At 44.3% G+C, this 17548-nt stretch overlaps 2 protein-coding genes across 2 annotated transcripts in view; one reads left to right on the forward strand and one right to left on the reverse strand.

Moving 5' to 3' along the window:
• Positions 1-10180, forward strand: part of BORCS5 (BLOC-1 related complex subunit 5) — a 99606-nt gene extending 89426 nt beyond the window's left edge. Inside the window, exon 4 of the mRNA XM_004387321.2 lies at positions 3807-10180. Coding sequence (XP_004387378.1) covers positions 3807-4037 — 231 coding nt within the window. The 3' untranslated portion in view covers positions 4038-10180. The remainder of the gene's footprint in view (positions 1-3806) is intronic.
• Positions 10181-13151: 2971 nt separating this feature from the next.
• The window catches only part of DUSP16 (dual specificity phosphatase 16), a 94719-nt gene continuing 90322 nt past the window's right edge, over positions 13152-17548 (reverse strand). Inside the window, exon 7 of the mRNA XM_004387322.2 lies at positions 13152-16983. Within this exon, the coding sequence (XP_004387379.1) occupies positions 15807-16983 (1177 nt within the window). The 3' untranslated portion in view covers positions 13152-15806. The remainder of the gene's footprint in view (positions 16984-17548) is intronic.

Raw genomic sequence — 17548 nt, forward strand, 5'->3', positions numbered from 1 at the left:
GATAGCAAAGCTGGAATGATTACTCATCATTGGACGCTTTCAGCAAAGGCATTCTGTTGAGACAACTGTCTGGTCAACATCTAGATACTCTTTTTTCTCGGATTTCCAGGCCAGTTCACTTAACAGTGAACGTGTATGTTTGCGTCTATATGTATTAGTAAATGATGAGTTCTTTGAGGTTAGGTACTTGGTCTTTATCTCATTCATTTCTGTTAGTAGATTAAGTTAAACTGGTGTTACAAAGACCCAGAATTACAGTGGTTTATACAAGATGAAGTTTATTCCCGTTTCCCAGGCCTGGTCCTACTCTAACTCATAAAAGTTCTCGTGCACCTAGGCTGCTTCTAGCTCACTGCTCTGCCAACCTTAGGATGTGACCTTATTTATTCTCACGGTCTAAGTCGGCAGCATCCACATTTCAGCAGCAACAGAGTGGAGGAAGAGACAAAGAGGAAGAGAAGCAAAGAGTACGTGCCAGCTAACTTGGAAGGCAGGTGGCCACAGACATACACCATTGAGTAGGACTGAGTCACATGGTCACAGCTTGGTGAGGGTTTTGAAGCAAGAGTCGAGCAGAATAAACAGTTGTTTACTGTCTATTGGAAAGTCTGACCAGTCTGTTCATTTAAATCGGTTTTTTCCTTAGCGTTTCTGAACAAAGTTATTTGCAGCTTTCCTGGAATAGTAAAGTCATGTTAATGAAGAGAGTGGAAAAGAAAGGTCATGTTGATGAACACACTAAGCTGTGTGGGTGTAGTTTTGGTTCTCAGTATCTATATCCTTAGGATTTGCATGGTGTATGGCACATGATGAGCGCTTAGGAACTGTCTGTTGACTGTATATAGTACACACTTAGTAGGTGTTCCCTCTGTGCTGGGGAATGTGATAAATGTTTTACATGCAGTATCACAGTCAATCCTCAGGACAGCCTTACGAAGTAGCTACTATTGTTATCCCCACCTTACAGATGATGAAACTGAGGCTTAGATAAGTTTTCGTTTTATTCAACAATATTTATTCAGGACCTGCTATGTGCACGTACCAGGGATATTGTTGTGTGACATTGAGTCAGGCCATTGAGTCGATTCCAACTCATAGTGACCCTATAGGACAGAGTAGAACTGCCCCATAGGGTTTCCAAGGCTGTAAATCTCTTTCCTATGGAGTCGCTGGTGGGTTCAAACCATGGGTTTGATTTGGTGACCTTTTGGTTAGCAGCAGAGTGCTTAACCATTGTACCACCAGGACTCCTTATTGGGGATATTTAAAAAAACAAAAACAAAAACAAACCCATTGCCATCGAGTCAATTCCGACTCATAGTGACCCTACAGGACACAGTAGAACTGCTTGTAGAATTTCCAAGGAGCACTTGGTGGATTTGAACTACCAACCTTTTTGGTTATCAGCCGTAGCTCTTAAGACCACTATGCCCCAGGGTTTCCACTGCGATTCAGGATGTAAAACATACCAAAATCCTTGCCCTTGTAGATCATTCTAGTTAATTTTCTAAAATTGCGTAGATAATGGATAGAGGATGGCATTTAAACCTAGGCAATCTGACTCCAGAGCCCACAATCTTAACCATTGTTTGATTGGTAGATGAATGGGTGGATGAGAGCAGTGAGCAAAAACTTTAAAAATATTTCACAAATAGCTTCATCATTGCCCTTTAGCTACAACTGAGGTGGTTAGGTTGCCCTGTTTTGAGGTATATGTGTTTGAATGGCTGTGGAGTGTTCGGCGAGGGAACCTTAGATCATACCACTACGCCTCCGTTTAGCAAAACGAATACAGTGGGTATAAATGCTTCCTTGTGCAAATCTTCATGGCTAGAAACAGAAGCAGGAAAGGTGAATAAGGGTATGTTTCCAGAATGTCAGAAAGGTCAGGTCCTGATTCAGAATTGCATTAGATACTGAAGTCGAGGGCAGTGCTGCCTCTAGAGCCCAAAGGAAAGGGACACCCGAAAGAAGCATCCCCAGCTTTATTACAGTTTTTCAAGTATTAAAGTCTTAACTTGCTCCACATTGAGACTGTCTTTGCAGCAGTCAGAAAGAACAGAAAAAGATTGAAGAAGCAGTAACTTTCCCATCACGTGATTCCATGTTCTTTAATGCCATGCCATGGACCAACTGAAATCTCATGTACCACCAATGGTAGACATCTCTCACTTAGGAAATAGATGTAAATGGAAGATGCTGGACTTAGGAGATCTCGGTTCTAGTCTTGGTTCTGTCACCATCAGACCTGGGAGGTCACTCAAACTCAAGTGTCCTCTTGTGTGGTGTTTTTTCTTTCATGGACTGTAACGGAATTGCCTCTTGAAAGATAGGGAATAAGCATGAATGAACAGCATGCTCGGACTATGTCTGCTCACCTACACGTTACACAGAAAGTGGCTTTGGACAGAAGTGCTCTGAATACATTAAACGTGCGCCCCAGCGGGCTGTGGAAGTGTGTTGGGAAGTGTATGCCATTTGAATACCTCACAAAGATGATTGTAAAAACTACTAATAGTGCAGGGGATGGGTTGATTAGCTAGGGCATTAGACATGATAAGTTAGAGCCTTGGAGGCCATTTCAGATGAAGTCCTCAAGTGCCTGTCTAGCCTTGGTAGAGGAAGTGGTGGGGGCAGGGAATGCCTCTCCCAAGTGAAATGTAATCACCCAGAAGGTTCTGAATTCTGGAGCAGGCTGTTCAATGAGCTGTGCTGATTCTTAGGAGGATTCCACCTGGCCCCCGCATCACCCCACTGTCTCTCAGAAGGTGGCACATTTGTAGGTGCTAAATTGAATTTCCTATCCTGAAAAGACCCAGTGGTCAACCGTTAGGAACACTGTAATTTATGGGCTTACCACCTCCAGAGTGCTGAATGACTGAACAGGGTTGCAGAGAACCCTCTGAAGGTATAAATTATTTACAAATTATTCGGAGTTTCCCATCCATATGGATTTTTTGTTTTCTCTCCCTGTGCCCGCCTCCCACCAGCTCCTCTTTTTTGCCCTCCAGGCATATCAAAAGACGTGAGGGAAGAAACAACACAGAAAGACAAGCACTCCTGTTCTTCCTGACACCTCCCCTCCTCCTCAGCCCCCTCTCTCACACACACAACGTAAAAATAGAACTGGGTATTTTTTTGGGGGGCAGGTTTTGGTCTCCCTCTCTCTTTCTTGTCAAAAGCATTTTCAGAGGTTCTGTGGTGACGTGTGTTGAGGAGCACTTTGACGATGCTGGGGTGGGCAGGGGTGTGCTCCTGGAGTAAACAGACACGTAGGCAAGGCCATAGCAGCGTGACAGACAGACTTAGGGATAGAAGTGGGGGTCTTGGTGGTTTGCCCGTGTTCTTCCCTGGTCTGGCAAGGAAGAAGGGGGAGGGGGTTAATGGTGGGATTCATGTGGGGGTCGATGGGGAGGTTCCTTACAAGCTGAGATTCTCTCCCTGTTTTTATCCATATGGTAGGTTCCAAAGAACTTCGTCAGGGGAAGAAAAGAGGCCACAAAAGGGGAGCCCAGCTCCCAACGTTTGTTTAATGGAGGAAGAAAGGGTACACGAAGCAGTCCTAACAGTGTGACTCAAAGTAGTTGGGCCCTTGAATGGACTTGAACCTTGGCTGGCATTTTTGACTCTGGCAGGGAGACCCACCCCTTCTCCTGCAGTTTTACCCCCGAGTGGCTGTCAGACTGCAGCCGTGCAGGGGAGGGAGGACAGGAATGGAGAAGAGCACATCCCGCTGTACACCTGATCATCTTCAGAGGACTTGATTAAACTCCCTTTAATGTATTTCACTTCTTTCCCTTCTACAGATGGATCTGTCTGTAGAAACCCTCTTTAGCTTCATGCAGGAGCGCCAGAAAAGATATGCCAAGTATGCGGAGCAGATCCAGAAAGTCAATGAGATGTCTGCCATCCTCCGCCGCATACAGATGGGCATTGACCAGACTGTGCCCCTGATGGAAAGGCTCAACAGCATGCTGCCCGAGAGCGAGAGGCTGGAGCCCTTTAGCATGAAACCAGACCGAGAGCTCAAGCTGTAGAGCTGCTTCTCCCATCCTGCCAGGCTGTTGTTCTGTGGGATAGAGCCTGGCACCATCACCACTACCCTGAGGACATTTGGAACCAAAGTCATGACGTGTGACCAAGGTTTGAAGCTGGTTGGAGGTTTTGGTACTCCCGGAAGTGGATGTGAAGCTGTCCGCTGGCCTGAAAATCAGACTTAGCCCTACCGGTTTCCTTGATGCATTTTCCTTATGTGAAATGAACCAAGCTAATTCTCAGTGATAACCGAAGTTGGAACATTTGAATTATTAGGAATTCTCTACAGAACTCAGCATTGGGAATTATTTTTATTTTGCTTAGTTTTTATTTTATTTTTTTTTTAAACTGAGAGTGTATAATCTAGTCTAGCTAGTTGAAAGAAAACATGGAGAGAAGGGGCAAATTATTTTAAGAGGCTCTATGTAGCCTTGATGCCTTCATGAAATTTTATGCAATAGGCTCTCCGGCTGTAGGTTACAAACATAAAGAACTAATTTAATCTAGGTCTGTGTGTTGTTACTATTCTTCCCCTGACTAGTTGACATCACAGCAGGTCTTCATCTGGGGCACCTTCTTCCTGCCCTGATGAAACACTGGTATGTTTGTGTGCCAGGTGGTTGTGTCCCTCGTATATCATCATCAGGTGACTGAAGACTCCTTTCCCCTCCCTCAGCGGGCTCATCTCCCAGGGTAACTGGATTCCTTGATGCAGACATAGTTCACGTTTCTTTTTATTACATCAGCACTGGCAGGACTCCGATTTTTGTAGCAAGGTTTTAACCAGCATTTGTGGTACCTTGCAGCTTTGACAGCTGACCATAAAGAGAGATCATTCATTCCACAGACATTTATTAAGCCCATTTGATGTGCCAGGCATTGTGCTGGGGGGATCCAAACATGGCTATACAGCCCCTGCCCTCTTCTCTGAAGAGCAAAAACGCAAAACGCTGCTGAATTTCTGTGAGAGTTTAGGAGATGACACAATTTGAGTAACTACACAAGTACTTAGTGCGGTACTTTTCACATCCTCGATGTTCTGGAGAAAGAAAGGACTGGATGCACACACAAAGACACACAGACACACAAATGGAATGCAGGGAACGGATCTAGGCAGGCGAATTGAGACTGAGAGCCGGGAAAAAGGGAGGTTGCCGAGCCCAGGATAACCGCTCCCTTGCTCCCTTTATTCCTCCGAAACTCAAAAGGTGTTTTGTACATGTCAAAAGCAGCCTTCAGTGTGTTCGTAAGATTAAAACTCATCCTGCGTAATTTAGCATATCTCAACTAAACTCTATCCGATTCCATCTTGGATTTTAATCAGATACGCTCTTGGGGGGTTCTTAGAACCCAGAATAAAACGTATGACATACAACAGCTGGATGACAGAAGACACATGAGCGTTCCAAGCTCAACGGAAAGCTTAGTTTGAAATTCAGACATAGGAAAAAAAGCAGCAGCAGCTTATAGGATTTTGTAAAGACCAAAACAGTCAAGATCGTTCATTCCCTCTGAGCTAGAAAGACAAGTTGGACACCAGAGCCAAGGGAAGAGGCCCAAGGGAGCATCTGCCCTTTTCAGAGGGTGACTTCTCTGCCTTTTCTGGGAGCTGAGGCCTTTCTTTCCTCTTAGGTTGCAGGAGGAAGGTGGGGTAGAGATAATTATCCAGCCTGAGGAGACACAGGTGGTCAGAGGGGGCCATGGAAGGGTTGGAAGCAATGAGGTAGGGCCAGGGAGCTATACTTTGAACCTTTGTTGGGCCACACAGGTGAAAGAAGTCTTTATAATGCCATCTGATAGTCAAGATTTTACTGGGTCTTTAAAGCATTGCTAGAGCAATTCATTAGCGAATATACATCAAGAAAAATGTTCTGTAACCTAGAAACCTATTACATAGCTACGGTTGTTCTAGGAAACGTCATGGGAGGGGAAGCTGCACCATTTATTGAATACATCTTTCCCCTGCTAATTTGCAACACCCTTTCAGTCATGTATTAAATTTCCATGCAATTGAGGATCTAGTTCTGGATAATATTCTAATCCACTGACCTTTCTCTCCATGCTATTTCATACTGTTTTTTTATAATACTGTTTTACTGTGATAATTTCACAGTGCATTTTAATATCTGACATGGCTAGACTAGGTTCCCCCTACCATCATTACTGTTTTTTCCTTTTTTATTTCAAACTGGCATGAATGTTGAAAGACTAATACAATGAATATTTGTACCCCTTTCACCTAGATTGACAGGAAGTGGCATTTTTAAGCGTCCCCATCATTGTCCTGTTTTGCGTTCCTGGAGTATCAGGACCCAGCCCTGAACACAGGAACATTCCAGTCGCCTTCAAAGAACGAAGGACTGATTGTAGAGCCATAAAAATAGCTCAGGACTCAGATGCCATTATCTTCACTGCACTTAATATGGCTTACAAATAAAACCACAGAGTGGGCTGCAAACTAAGCCTACAAGGGCTGAGCTTTCTCAGTAGGTTTCAACAGCTAATGGTCTGAGCATGGCAGACAGGTAGATCGAGCATGGCATTAAGAAAATTCTCAGCGAGCCAGCTCTCCATCCATCTCTTTTTCTTCTTGTAAAGAATTTGGACAAAACATGGTATTAACTTAGATTTGGGCCCTAAGTAGATAGAAGCAGAGAAGTAAGAAGAACAATAGGCAAATTCAGTATTTTTGGAGAGAATTCTAGTTAATTTAGTATCTGTGATGCGTGGTGGTTTTCCCACATGTCAGCTTGGCTAAGATGAACTGTACGTCCCAGAATTCCCTTCCCTGTTTGTTTCTGGTTAGGGTTGGCCACACGAGAAATTTGCGTGAGATTTGGAAGTCAAGCAGTAACCACGCTTATTCACTGAAAGTCATGAAGGTCAGGTCCTGTTGCATCACACACGTTTTCGAGCATCTGTTGAATTTCTGGCATGGGCAGCAGCTGGGCCCACAACTCCTATGGATCTCTTCCTTCAGCTTTTCCACATCCCAAGCCAGTTACGAGGACTGGCTTCTCCTTCAGGTCATCTGTAGCAGCAAGGATGAAGGCTTAGAGATGAGGAGAGGCCAGTGTGGGTTCTGGTGAAGAGCAGATGTAGGTTCTAGCTTGTTGCCCACAGGTTCCAGTTGTCCTTCCCCTCCCCTACTGCATATCCACCATCCTTCCCAGCCACCTGCCCTGTGACTCAAGGCTTCGAACTGGTTCCTTCCGGTTTGACCCCTTGCTGAATCTTAGAATCACCTGGGGATCTTGTTAAACTGTAGATACTGATTCAGTATATTTGGGGTAGGAATACAAATTCTCAGTAGGGGGTTGAACTGGAATGAACCAGTTCAAGCCTACTGTGATTCAGGTTCAGCACTGGAAGAAGATACAGATGAACAGAGACTGTTTTACCAGCTCCTACAATTGCTTAGGTGTCCCTGGCAGTGCAAACAGTTAAGACGTGGCTACTGACTGACAGGTGAGAGTTTGAGTCCACCCAGAGGCATTTTGGAAGAAAGCCTTGGCAATCTAATTGCGAAAAATCAGCCATTGAAAACCCTATGGAGCACAGTCCTACGCAGCACACATGGGGTCACCACAAGTCAGAATCCACTTGACGGCAACTGGTATCACTGGTATATAAAATTGCTTAAGGTCACATTCCTTTAACCACTTATTCTATATCGTTCCTGGTGGTTCTGCTTCTCTGAACCCTGCCTCGTGACATAGTGTTACCAGTCCTTGCCCACGTCAGTACTTTACTTGTCCCTCAGAATCTGGGAATCTGAGTGATCTGCTGTGTCAGGAGAGTTATGCTGGATCTCCTTCTCGGTTAGTACCTGATGGGTCTATCTCGTCACTGTGGGATGTTTGAGGTATCGGGGGCAGCATCAAGTTGTCAGACAAAGAGTCCTGGCTGGACCTTTCTGCCTGTGACCTTTGGTAAGTGCGAGGGCTGGTCTGGGTGGGCTGTCCGTCTCGTTCTGTGATTCTGATCCTTGATCCCTCAGCGACCATGAGCATCTTCACCTGTTGTCTCAGCAGCAGTGGTTCTGGGTCTTGGTCGTGACGTTAAATTCTGAGCTCCTGAGACAGCTTGTTTCTTACCTTTTGTTACTTACAAATTTCACAGGTGTCCAGTGGCTCCCTCCTTTGAAGAACCTGTTTTGCTTATCAACCTATGGATCTATCAGCCTATATTTATGGACACTCAAATAGATCCCTATACTGCAGCATCCTTGTTTTACTAGCTGAAGTGGAAGGCTGGTAGAAGCTGGACTTCACCCCTTGTATTATGTGCATATAATTTACAATAAAAAGTTGTGGCGGTTAAGCGCAAGTTATAGATTTCATGAGAGCCTTTATAATTTATAGATTCTGTGTCTCATTTCCCTCAACGGTTTATCTGTCAGTAACTTTGTTTTTTACATAGTGTGCTCCTGCTGCTTAGATGATAAACTTCTCAGAATATGAAATATATTTTGAAGCAGGTACCTACCCAGTGTTCTCTGCACGAGTAAATATCTGATGAAATGTGTTTTGAGGATTCCGTACCCTGAGATGGAGCCCTGGTGGCGCAGTGGTTAAGAGCTCAGGCTGCTAACCAAAAGGTCGGCAGTTTGAATCCACCAGTTGCTCCTTGCAAACCCTGTAGGGCAGTTCTGCTTTGTCCTATAGGGTTGGTTGCTGTGAGTTGGAATCGACAGCAACGGGGTTTTTTTCTTTTTTTTTTAATACCCTGAAATACAGAAGTGCACTCAACAAATGAGTAATTTTTTTTGGTGTAGTAATTTCTGGGCATTTCTTTGTGTTTTCCTTAGACTTACGCTAGCTTTGTTACCCTTACATTATAGGTGTTACAACCACGCTGTTTCCACTGACTAATGGTTCAGGGCGAGTTGGGGGGGGGGTGGCTGATATGTGCCATTTTTCTTTTGTGTTGATTTGTAGAATTTATTTAGCTTTACCACTTCCCCCTAGTAAGGCTCAGGACAGAGCCAAGAACCTTCAGAAATGAAGCTGTGAGCAAACGTGTGTTCACATTCAAGTGTAATTGGAAACTGTCTTCCTGATTTGTTTTCACCTCAGCCAGACCCAACTATGTAGTACTCGGTAGTACTGTACGGACAAAATGTTGATACCAAAGATGGGGGTGGGAGAGTGAGAAGTGAGCATTTTTCTTCCGGTGGACTTTTTAGGGGTAAAATTTCTCCTACTCTTGAGAGAACGAATTTGTTTTCCTTTCCCTCACCCTGACCTTCGTTCCTGTTAAGAACTACAGAGGGCCCAGAAGAGGTGCCCTTGTTCACTAACAGCCTTTGCCTTTGGAGGTAACCGCCATGACCTTCACAGCTCAGGCCTTGTCTGAACTTCCAGTCGGTCCGTGGAGCCTGTGCAGTGGCCCTGACCCATGCTGGATCAGGATCCTTCGTGTGATAAGAGCTTCTGTTAACTGTAGGTTTTATTTTGCTTCTTGAAGTCTGTTTTTGTCCCATTCCTGAGCTTTCATGTATGATGCTCTGGTCCTGTCAGCTTGTCCCTGGTACGGCATAAAATGCTGGTCTCAGTGACTACCCAGCTCTGCACACTTCAGCTTGATATCTGTGGCAATGCCAGGATGTCTTGCTGGATTTGATGTGCTCTGAAGCCATGCGAGATGCAGTTCTAAGTTGGATCAGAGAGAACCAAAGGTATGGTATTACTCAACACTCTTCATTTAAAGTAGTATCTACTCAGCCAAGAGGTCCCTAACTGCTTGGCCCAGACAATACTTCAAATTGTGGTATGCACTTAAATAGAGTAAAACGGATTCTTTTAAAATATCTTCTAATTAGACTGCCTCTCCCGACTGCACCTAACAAAGTTTCCCTGTTAAATAACTGTGTTACTGAAGGACAGTGTCACCATTTGTGAAATGGTGTGTGGGAAATATTTGAATGGCAATGTGATAGAATCATTTCAGTGTTCAAGAATGGAAAATGCCCAAACACATCTAGAGGATGGCTTATATCAAGATTAGTTCATGGTGAGAAGATATTAAGTGTAGCTTCTACCTTGTAAAATTATAGTTTATGGGAATACAAGTGAATGTTCTAAGTTGGAAGGGATGCATGGTGGCATGGACACCTCTGAGTGAAGGAGCTCCTCTTGGGTCCTGAAAATATGACTCCATTTCCCTCCACTCCATAGTCACATACGCAGAGAAGGAGTCCCTGCTCATGAGATTAGAAAGATACAGTTGCATCTGACAAAGTCTTACTGTCGGCTGTGGGAAGAGTATACACTCAATATGGTGTTTGTTTTTTTTTTTTAACTAACATTCTTGCTTATTTTTCCAGTGAGACTCAAATATCAAGAGCTTGCTCTTTATCCACAGAGAGGAGTGTGAGCAAGCTTGCAGCCAACATGTCATCCTGATCACTATTGCCAAGGAAGAGGGCTGGCTTTATTCTTTAAGCCCATCTCTGCCAAATCTGCCCCCTTGCCACACTTTATCTACTCCCTTGGATCTGGGAGTCCAAGCTACTGCCAAAGTCCACTCTTGGGAGGTAATAGAAGAGTTGGTGTAAGTCTGTGCGGATGTGCAGCTCCACGCACCATCCTTACCTGTCCACTGTTTATAGAGTTGATGGAACGTTCAGTTGGGATCGTATATGCTCTACAAGCACTAAATAGAATCCAGGTAGTATTGTTAATGGCACAGTAGGACTGTTCTCATTTAGGAGGGTGAAAGGTAGGTTTCCTTCTATTCTGCCAAGCAGTTTTGCTACTTGACCTTCAACAAGTGGAGCAAGTGTTGGTCCTAATCATATCACCTTCGATCCAAGAAGGCAACAGTTTATAGAAGGGAAGGCCAACTACTGTCTGTATCAAAAAGCTGAAGGGACAAAGCTAGGTCAACAAAGGTGGAATTCTCTGCTATCTGAAGACTGGTGACTGTATCCTCTCCATCCCATAATCTTTGGCACGTACAGCTCAGGAAATCTTAAGCCTAAAAACTTATTCTTGGCTTATGCTTTGATTAAACTTCCTGCCATCTTGCCTATTAAGGCTTTAGTCAGCAGTGAACTTCCCTTGTGATGTCCTCCACAGTGGTGGAAAAAAGAGAAAATGGGTAATTGGTGTCAAGTCCCTCAGTTCTACCCAGGCAACATACAATTAATTTACAATAATTTCTCAGGCTTCAGACACACAAGGCAGGTGGCTTCCACTAAGATGTCCTGGTTACAGAGGCAGTGGTAACCACTGCACCATTCACACGCTTCCACCAGAGACTCGGATTTGTAGATTTGGTTGTGTACTAGAATGGTGTGCTGGTGTGTATGTGTCCGGCTGTAACTCCTAGGACTTTTTTCAGGGTCACCACTGTTGAAAACCTGATGGAATTTACTGATGGCCCAATTAATTTTTCTTCACCAATTAAGGTTCATTCCTACTGCTGTTTTTTATTATATAGTGAAGCAGACTTATGCTAAAAGCTTTTGTGAACCAGGCACTTTTAATCCAGTCTTTGAAACTGTCATTAATTCCCAGACCAGAAAGAAGCAAGACCATATCTGAACTAAGCCTTTCCAAGTTATCTTTGTTTACCTGCAACACTGCTTCTACAAGGTTACGTTCTATGTTTCCTGTGGGACAGCGTTCTCTAACTGATCCTAGTGTTTCAGCTAGAACCAAAGGAACGAAACTTCTGTTTTTACATAACTGCAGTTTGATGTCTATGCACATAAACTGCAACAATATGATCGACTCGTGAACATCTGCAGAACTGGGCTCTAATTTTCCAGTTGGTTTTGCAACACTTTAAAGATATAAGGGAGTATAATTATGCTGTTCAAGGATGAATGGGATCCACAAATGCTAGAAATAACTTACTTCCCTCTTCCATTTAGATATCCAAGGGAAGGTAATACTCAGAAAAGAACACCTAGACAAATTTTATTTACTAGACCTAAAACATCCCTGCTTAGTGTCACAAAAAACACAACCAGTATTTAAAACAACAGTGAAGGTTTTGAGGTAAAAAGTTTTGTTGACTAGTCCCAGTATACATGCCCTATGCTTCACATCATCTCTCTTTGGACATCAGGGCCTACTCCAATTTTGCCTGACTTTCCTTCACATCTCAAAAATCCACACCTTCCCTACTTCCCCTTAGTCCACGCCCTGGTCTGATTTTAGTTGTCAAATCCAAACTAGTCCTCCAGTGTCACCCTGCTCAGGCTGGTCTTCAAGGGCTCCAAGATCGGTCTGCTTTTAAGTAGCTGTCTTGACCCTCAGGCCTTCCTGAGACCCACACCGTGCGCTTCATCCACAGTCTCCCACTGAAAACACGTCATTTAGTCTTCTGTCCCGCTCCCACCTGTTTTTCTGCAGGATCCTGGCCGAGACAGGTCTCTTCTAGTACTAGCTCGCCCAGTCCAATCCTTCTTGCTTTTAAATTTTCATAAATCTAACTTCAACTCAGAAGCCTTTCACGGCCAACTTAAATGAAGTCAACGACGATACTGTGTTCATTATTGCATCTGCTCGCAATGAAAGGTCGGCGCTTCTTTCCTTTAATACATAATTATCGAAAAACGGATGCAGCTAAGCTTCTAGGAGGTAAAGCCGATACGTCAATGTAAGTCGTCATGTCCGGTGTCGTTTATAAGCAGAGGTCGTTAAGACGTACACGGCAAGGATGGTAACCACCCCTCCTTAGTTCTTCCTACAAGAATTACAAAATCACTTACATATTACATTAGCGTGTGCAACGAGTGTGCATCTGATCTTTCTTCTGCCGACCCTGTACTTGGGTGCTCTGGGATCAGTCAGAAAATATTTACCAAGTGCTTTAAATTTCCACCCTGTAGCATTCAGTTAGTATACAATTAAAGAATGAAGCCGGCACTAAACTTTTGGCTTATGGTCCAGTGTTTCCTGTGCTAATGAATGACCTAGTGTTCCATGTGAATGAGACAGGGCACATAACACATCTGGTGACTCCACCGATTTTGGGCTAAATCCTCATTTACGTGAGACTAGGGGGTAGGTGCCATTGCCGCCTCCTTTGGCAACTCGGACAGTACCGTTCCCGCCAAGTTTACAGCTGGAAAGAGAGGTCCTTTCTCATATTTATGTATAAACAGGTACCAGTTTTGATTTTATTTCATCATATTAACATACATGACACATCAAAATGAGAAATGCACAGTTTAACCATTCAACAGCTTGCCTTACACCAAAAGAACACTGTGTTCATCTTAAACATTTACACAGTCCTTCCACCAAACCTTACAAATGTCCCCACCATTCTCCAGCATTTCTCACATGGAAGGTCTAGTTTCACTCTTTCAAATCACCAGGCGTATCGTCTAGTAGACTCCAGGGCTTCCCCTACGATCGCATGCTGAGGAGAGCCAGCCACCGTGCTACCCTCTGACACCCACGCAGCTCCGACACTTGCCCCCAAGGCTGCCCCTCCAGCAGGGTAGTCTTGATTCCAAGAATTGATTATTTGACATTAGTGATCAAGAACTAAAAGCTGTGGTGTACGACTACATCACAGTTACAGGAAGGAAGGTGTCCATGATCAAGAGAAACCCTAAATGATGAAAGGCAGATTTCTGCCAAGAGATCTCTTGTCAAAACCAAGTGCCCCAAGCCACCTGAAACGTAACATTGGAGCTACTGCTTTCATTTCTTAAAAAAGTTTGACAGTTGTAACCAGGCTCTGGAAGCAGTGAGCTGTTAGGCATTTGGTGTGTCGGATAAATAACACATCAGAAATGACGGTGAAACCATGAGAATGTCTGATTACAGCGAATATTTAAAATTTCCACACATGTATATATAAAAACTAACTCAGATCATTCAACAGAACTTTTTCAATGTGTCAGCAATGTTCTCCCCGTGCAGTTTACTCTCTTTCTGCCTTCATTTTATGCCCGTATCATTGCACATTATTTGTGCGTAACCAGTTACGTCTGTGAAGCGCCTAATTCTCATGATCGAGTTAGTCAGTTTTGAATCATGTCATTTCATGCTGGTTTTAGCAGTCACCACAGGAAACATCAAGTCACATCCTAGTCAAAGGACTGTCCATTTCTCGAACATCAAAAAACCTGAGATATGAGTCAGCGACTAGCTACACTTATAGTAAAGGACGTAACAGTGACGACGACCACCCCCCAAAAAACAAAACAGCTGCTGACGTAAATTAAGGCTTCAAAGAGGGCCGTACTGTAGTGGACAGAACTCAAGGCAGGAAGTTTAAAAGCAGATACATACTATCACTGTGTACTTGTTCTAATCACCTCATATTTCCAGCTGCCAGGATTGATTCCACACAGTGACTGTAGCTCAAGGACTGAGAGACCACCTTGGTCTTGCCCCATTTGGATGCACTCCTTCTAATGAAAAGATGCTGGGGATAGTTTCTGAGAATAGCCTGTCTGTGGTTTTCCACTGTACCAACAACTAAACAAAATTTAACAACCTTCTCGTCACCTTCCTAGACCGGCTGTTTTATTCTGAACATTCCCTTGCTTATTGAAGCCTCGCTCAGCCCTATTAGTAAATGTGAAAGTCTGAGGAAGATGTAGAAACACCACCCTCGTCGCCTGCCAAGGGGAGAGGAAGCGACACACACTGAGAAAGTAAGTTTCCTGCTGACTTTTCGCTCAGCGGCTTTCACCGTCCTCAACCTTCCCACGGGTTTTCTCCCTCCTGGTAGTTTTTTCTAAAATTCTGCCTTATTAACATTTTTAGAAGCTGCATCCATGCAATGGGACAGAAATGGAAAACGTCGACTTTGGCTGAGAACTTGAAGGTGCTGTTGCTCTGCTACCAACCCAAATAAATTCACATTTGGCTTGAAACCAAATTAATCTTTATTTAAGGGATTAACAATCCCATTTTAAACAATTCTTTGATTTATAAAGAGGGAGGCAGACTTATTTAGCCTCCCAACTTCAGCTTAAATCATTATGCTGCCAGATTCCTGACTGTTAAATTGAATCCTAGATGGTTTCCCTTTGCTTTCTTCATAAAGCTGAGAAAAAAAAAATTTAACTACCTCCATTCAGGCCCAACTGGAAATTTGTGCATGTACAGTCTGAATTGGTCTGAAAAGTGTGACTAGCTACCTACCTATTCACAACGCTTAGAAAACGGGCTCCCAGACACGGTAGTGGTGAAAGCTCCATCTTGACTGTCTGAGGTACTGGGTTTGCTCTAAAGTAGATCTTGGCAAGTCCCCTAATGGTCTGCCCAGAGAATGATGCATGTGTCACTCAGCTGTCAGGTGAGCTTGGATCTGTGGATCAGCTTCTGATGCGATCATTTCTTTTGGATTTACCATTAGGTTTCTGTCCCTAACGGGGTCTACCCACCCGACCCACAAGCTGGCTCAGTCTCAGCGCTAAGGTGCACTATGGAAGGGACTGGGCAAAGACCAGTATCTGAGATCTCTTTGTAGCACAACACGAAAATGGCAGAGGATTTTGTCCTCTCACTTGCTTTTATAAGAACAAGAGGATACGCAATTCACTTCATCTGTCTAGCGGGAAATCTAGCATCTGCCCTTCCACTTTTGTTGAGAGAAATGTTAGCTGATCTCCCAAATGCAGATGTTAAGCAGGAACAACTGTGTTGATCCGTCTTTTGCTTTTACACCATAGCTCCATTTTCCAAAAATATATATGTATATACATATATATATTTCAGATTTACAGGGAATAATTTTTTGTGAACAAGAAAAAAAAATATCAGTCAACAGAAGTCACAGGTATCTTTTTCTCAGGAAACCTCAATGATTTCCATGCTGCCTGAAAAGCTAGACTGACTGCCCACTTTCCCTAGTTCTTCCCGAGACCTGTTCTCTGACATGATGCCCTCTCCAAACTCCATCTGGCAGCTTCTGCGTTTAAACTGCTTTTCAAAGGGGCTCTCTTCATGCCAGCTCCGCCGTGAGTCCGCTCTGTCACTTGGCTTCTGCCGTCTGCGCACAGAATAGACTTGGTCACTGCAAGTGGGCAGCTGGCTACAGCTGTAGGCAGAGTAACTAGCATTGCCTCCATAGATGGCTGAGGCAGAGTAGAAGTGAGAGGACTCTGTGGCAAAATACCAGCTATTGGTCAAGGAAGGAGTAGAGGTCTGGGGAGCCAAGATATCTGAGTGCCAGCCCTTGAGGCCCAGCCCAGCAGCAGACTTTGCGAGGTGTTGCTGGCTGGTGGAAAGGCCAAAAAGGAAGTTGGTGCGATAGTTGTCCTCCACACTCCCACTCCGATGCAATGGAGATAAGACAGACCTTTGGGTGGCACCACTGTTGCTGGTTCTTACTGAGTGCAGTCGCTTGCTCTGGCTGTCTGAAGGCCTGCTAGTCTGGGGCTTCTTGGAGATGCTGGCTTCCTCCTTATCTGGGCTGGCTTCTGGAGTCTGCTCTGATACCTCCTGAACTGGGGAGAACTGGCATAACTTGTTGGTCCCATCCAAAGCACTGGGAGGTTTGTAGTACTCTAAAGCATCCTCGGATGAGGAGAAACCATGTAAGGATGCTGCCATACTGGCTGAGTAAGAAACTGATTTGATATCCAGAGAGAAGGAACGTTTGAGCTTATTGCTGTCTTCCAGCTTGTCTGAGGACAGGTGGAGCCCATTGAGTGCCTGTACCAGTGGGCTGTCCTCCAGCAGAGCTGGCTGTATGCTGGGCAGACTGGCAGGATGCACGGGCCTTTGCCCTGCTGCCTCTGAGGTAGCAGAGTGGGCACAGGGTGGACTGAAGGACATGTCACTTTTCTGTCCACCCTCTGAGACTGCAGGGACAGGGTCACTTGGTTTCTCCAGGTGCAACAGCTTGAGTTTGCTCTTGGGCCCTGAGGCTCCAGTCTGGGTCTTAATCTTCTTCTCATAGTCCAGCAGTTGGCCCAGAAAATTGAAGTTCGGAGATATAGTAGGTCTTTTTTCTTTCACAAATCTATGAAGAGAAGAAAGAAACAAAAACCTGAATTTTCAAACTACACTTTATCTGAAGAATATTGAGAATAAATGAGACAGGGAATTACTAGAAAGACCCTCCCAAATACCTTTGGAAGATATTTGGTTTAAAAGTTCAGGGAGATGCCTCAAGCTTGAATACAGAGGGCCTCAGCATTGGGATGGCTTTAAAAAATGTCCCTGCAGCATGCTAGAGAGAGGGGGGCCAGGCCCCAAAAGCTCTAGCTTCAGCCTCCTCGTTTTCAAGAATCCAAAGCTTCCACTGCAATTGAGAAGAGATGATTCCACCATCAGGAGTCCAGGGTAACAGCCACTCTCCAACTTCAATTTTCCAATCTCATGCCCTTTCCAAGTCCCCATTGTCACGTCCTCAAGACATTTCACGTTTTTTAATTAATGAGAAAAATGGAGGGTATCAGATGGTCAGAATTCCAAAGCAGCCATTTCCAGGTTCCTTCTCTTTCACTCAACATGACAGAATAACCAGCTACAACATGGTCTCTGTGTGCTAGGCCTTCCGACAGTGCTTCACAGAAAGTATTATC

The sequence above is a fragment of the Trichechus manatus genome, unplaced genomic scaffold (genome assembly GCF_000243295.1).
Source record: "Trichechus manatus latirostris isolate Lorelei unplaced genomic scaffold, TriManLat1.0 scaffold00184, whole genome shotgun sequence".
Taxonomy (NCBI): Eukaryota; Metazoa; Chordata; class Mammalia; order Sirenia; family Trichechidae; genus Trichechus; species Trichechus manatus.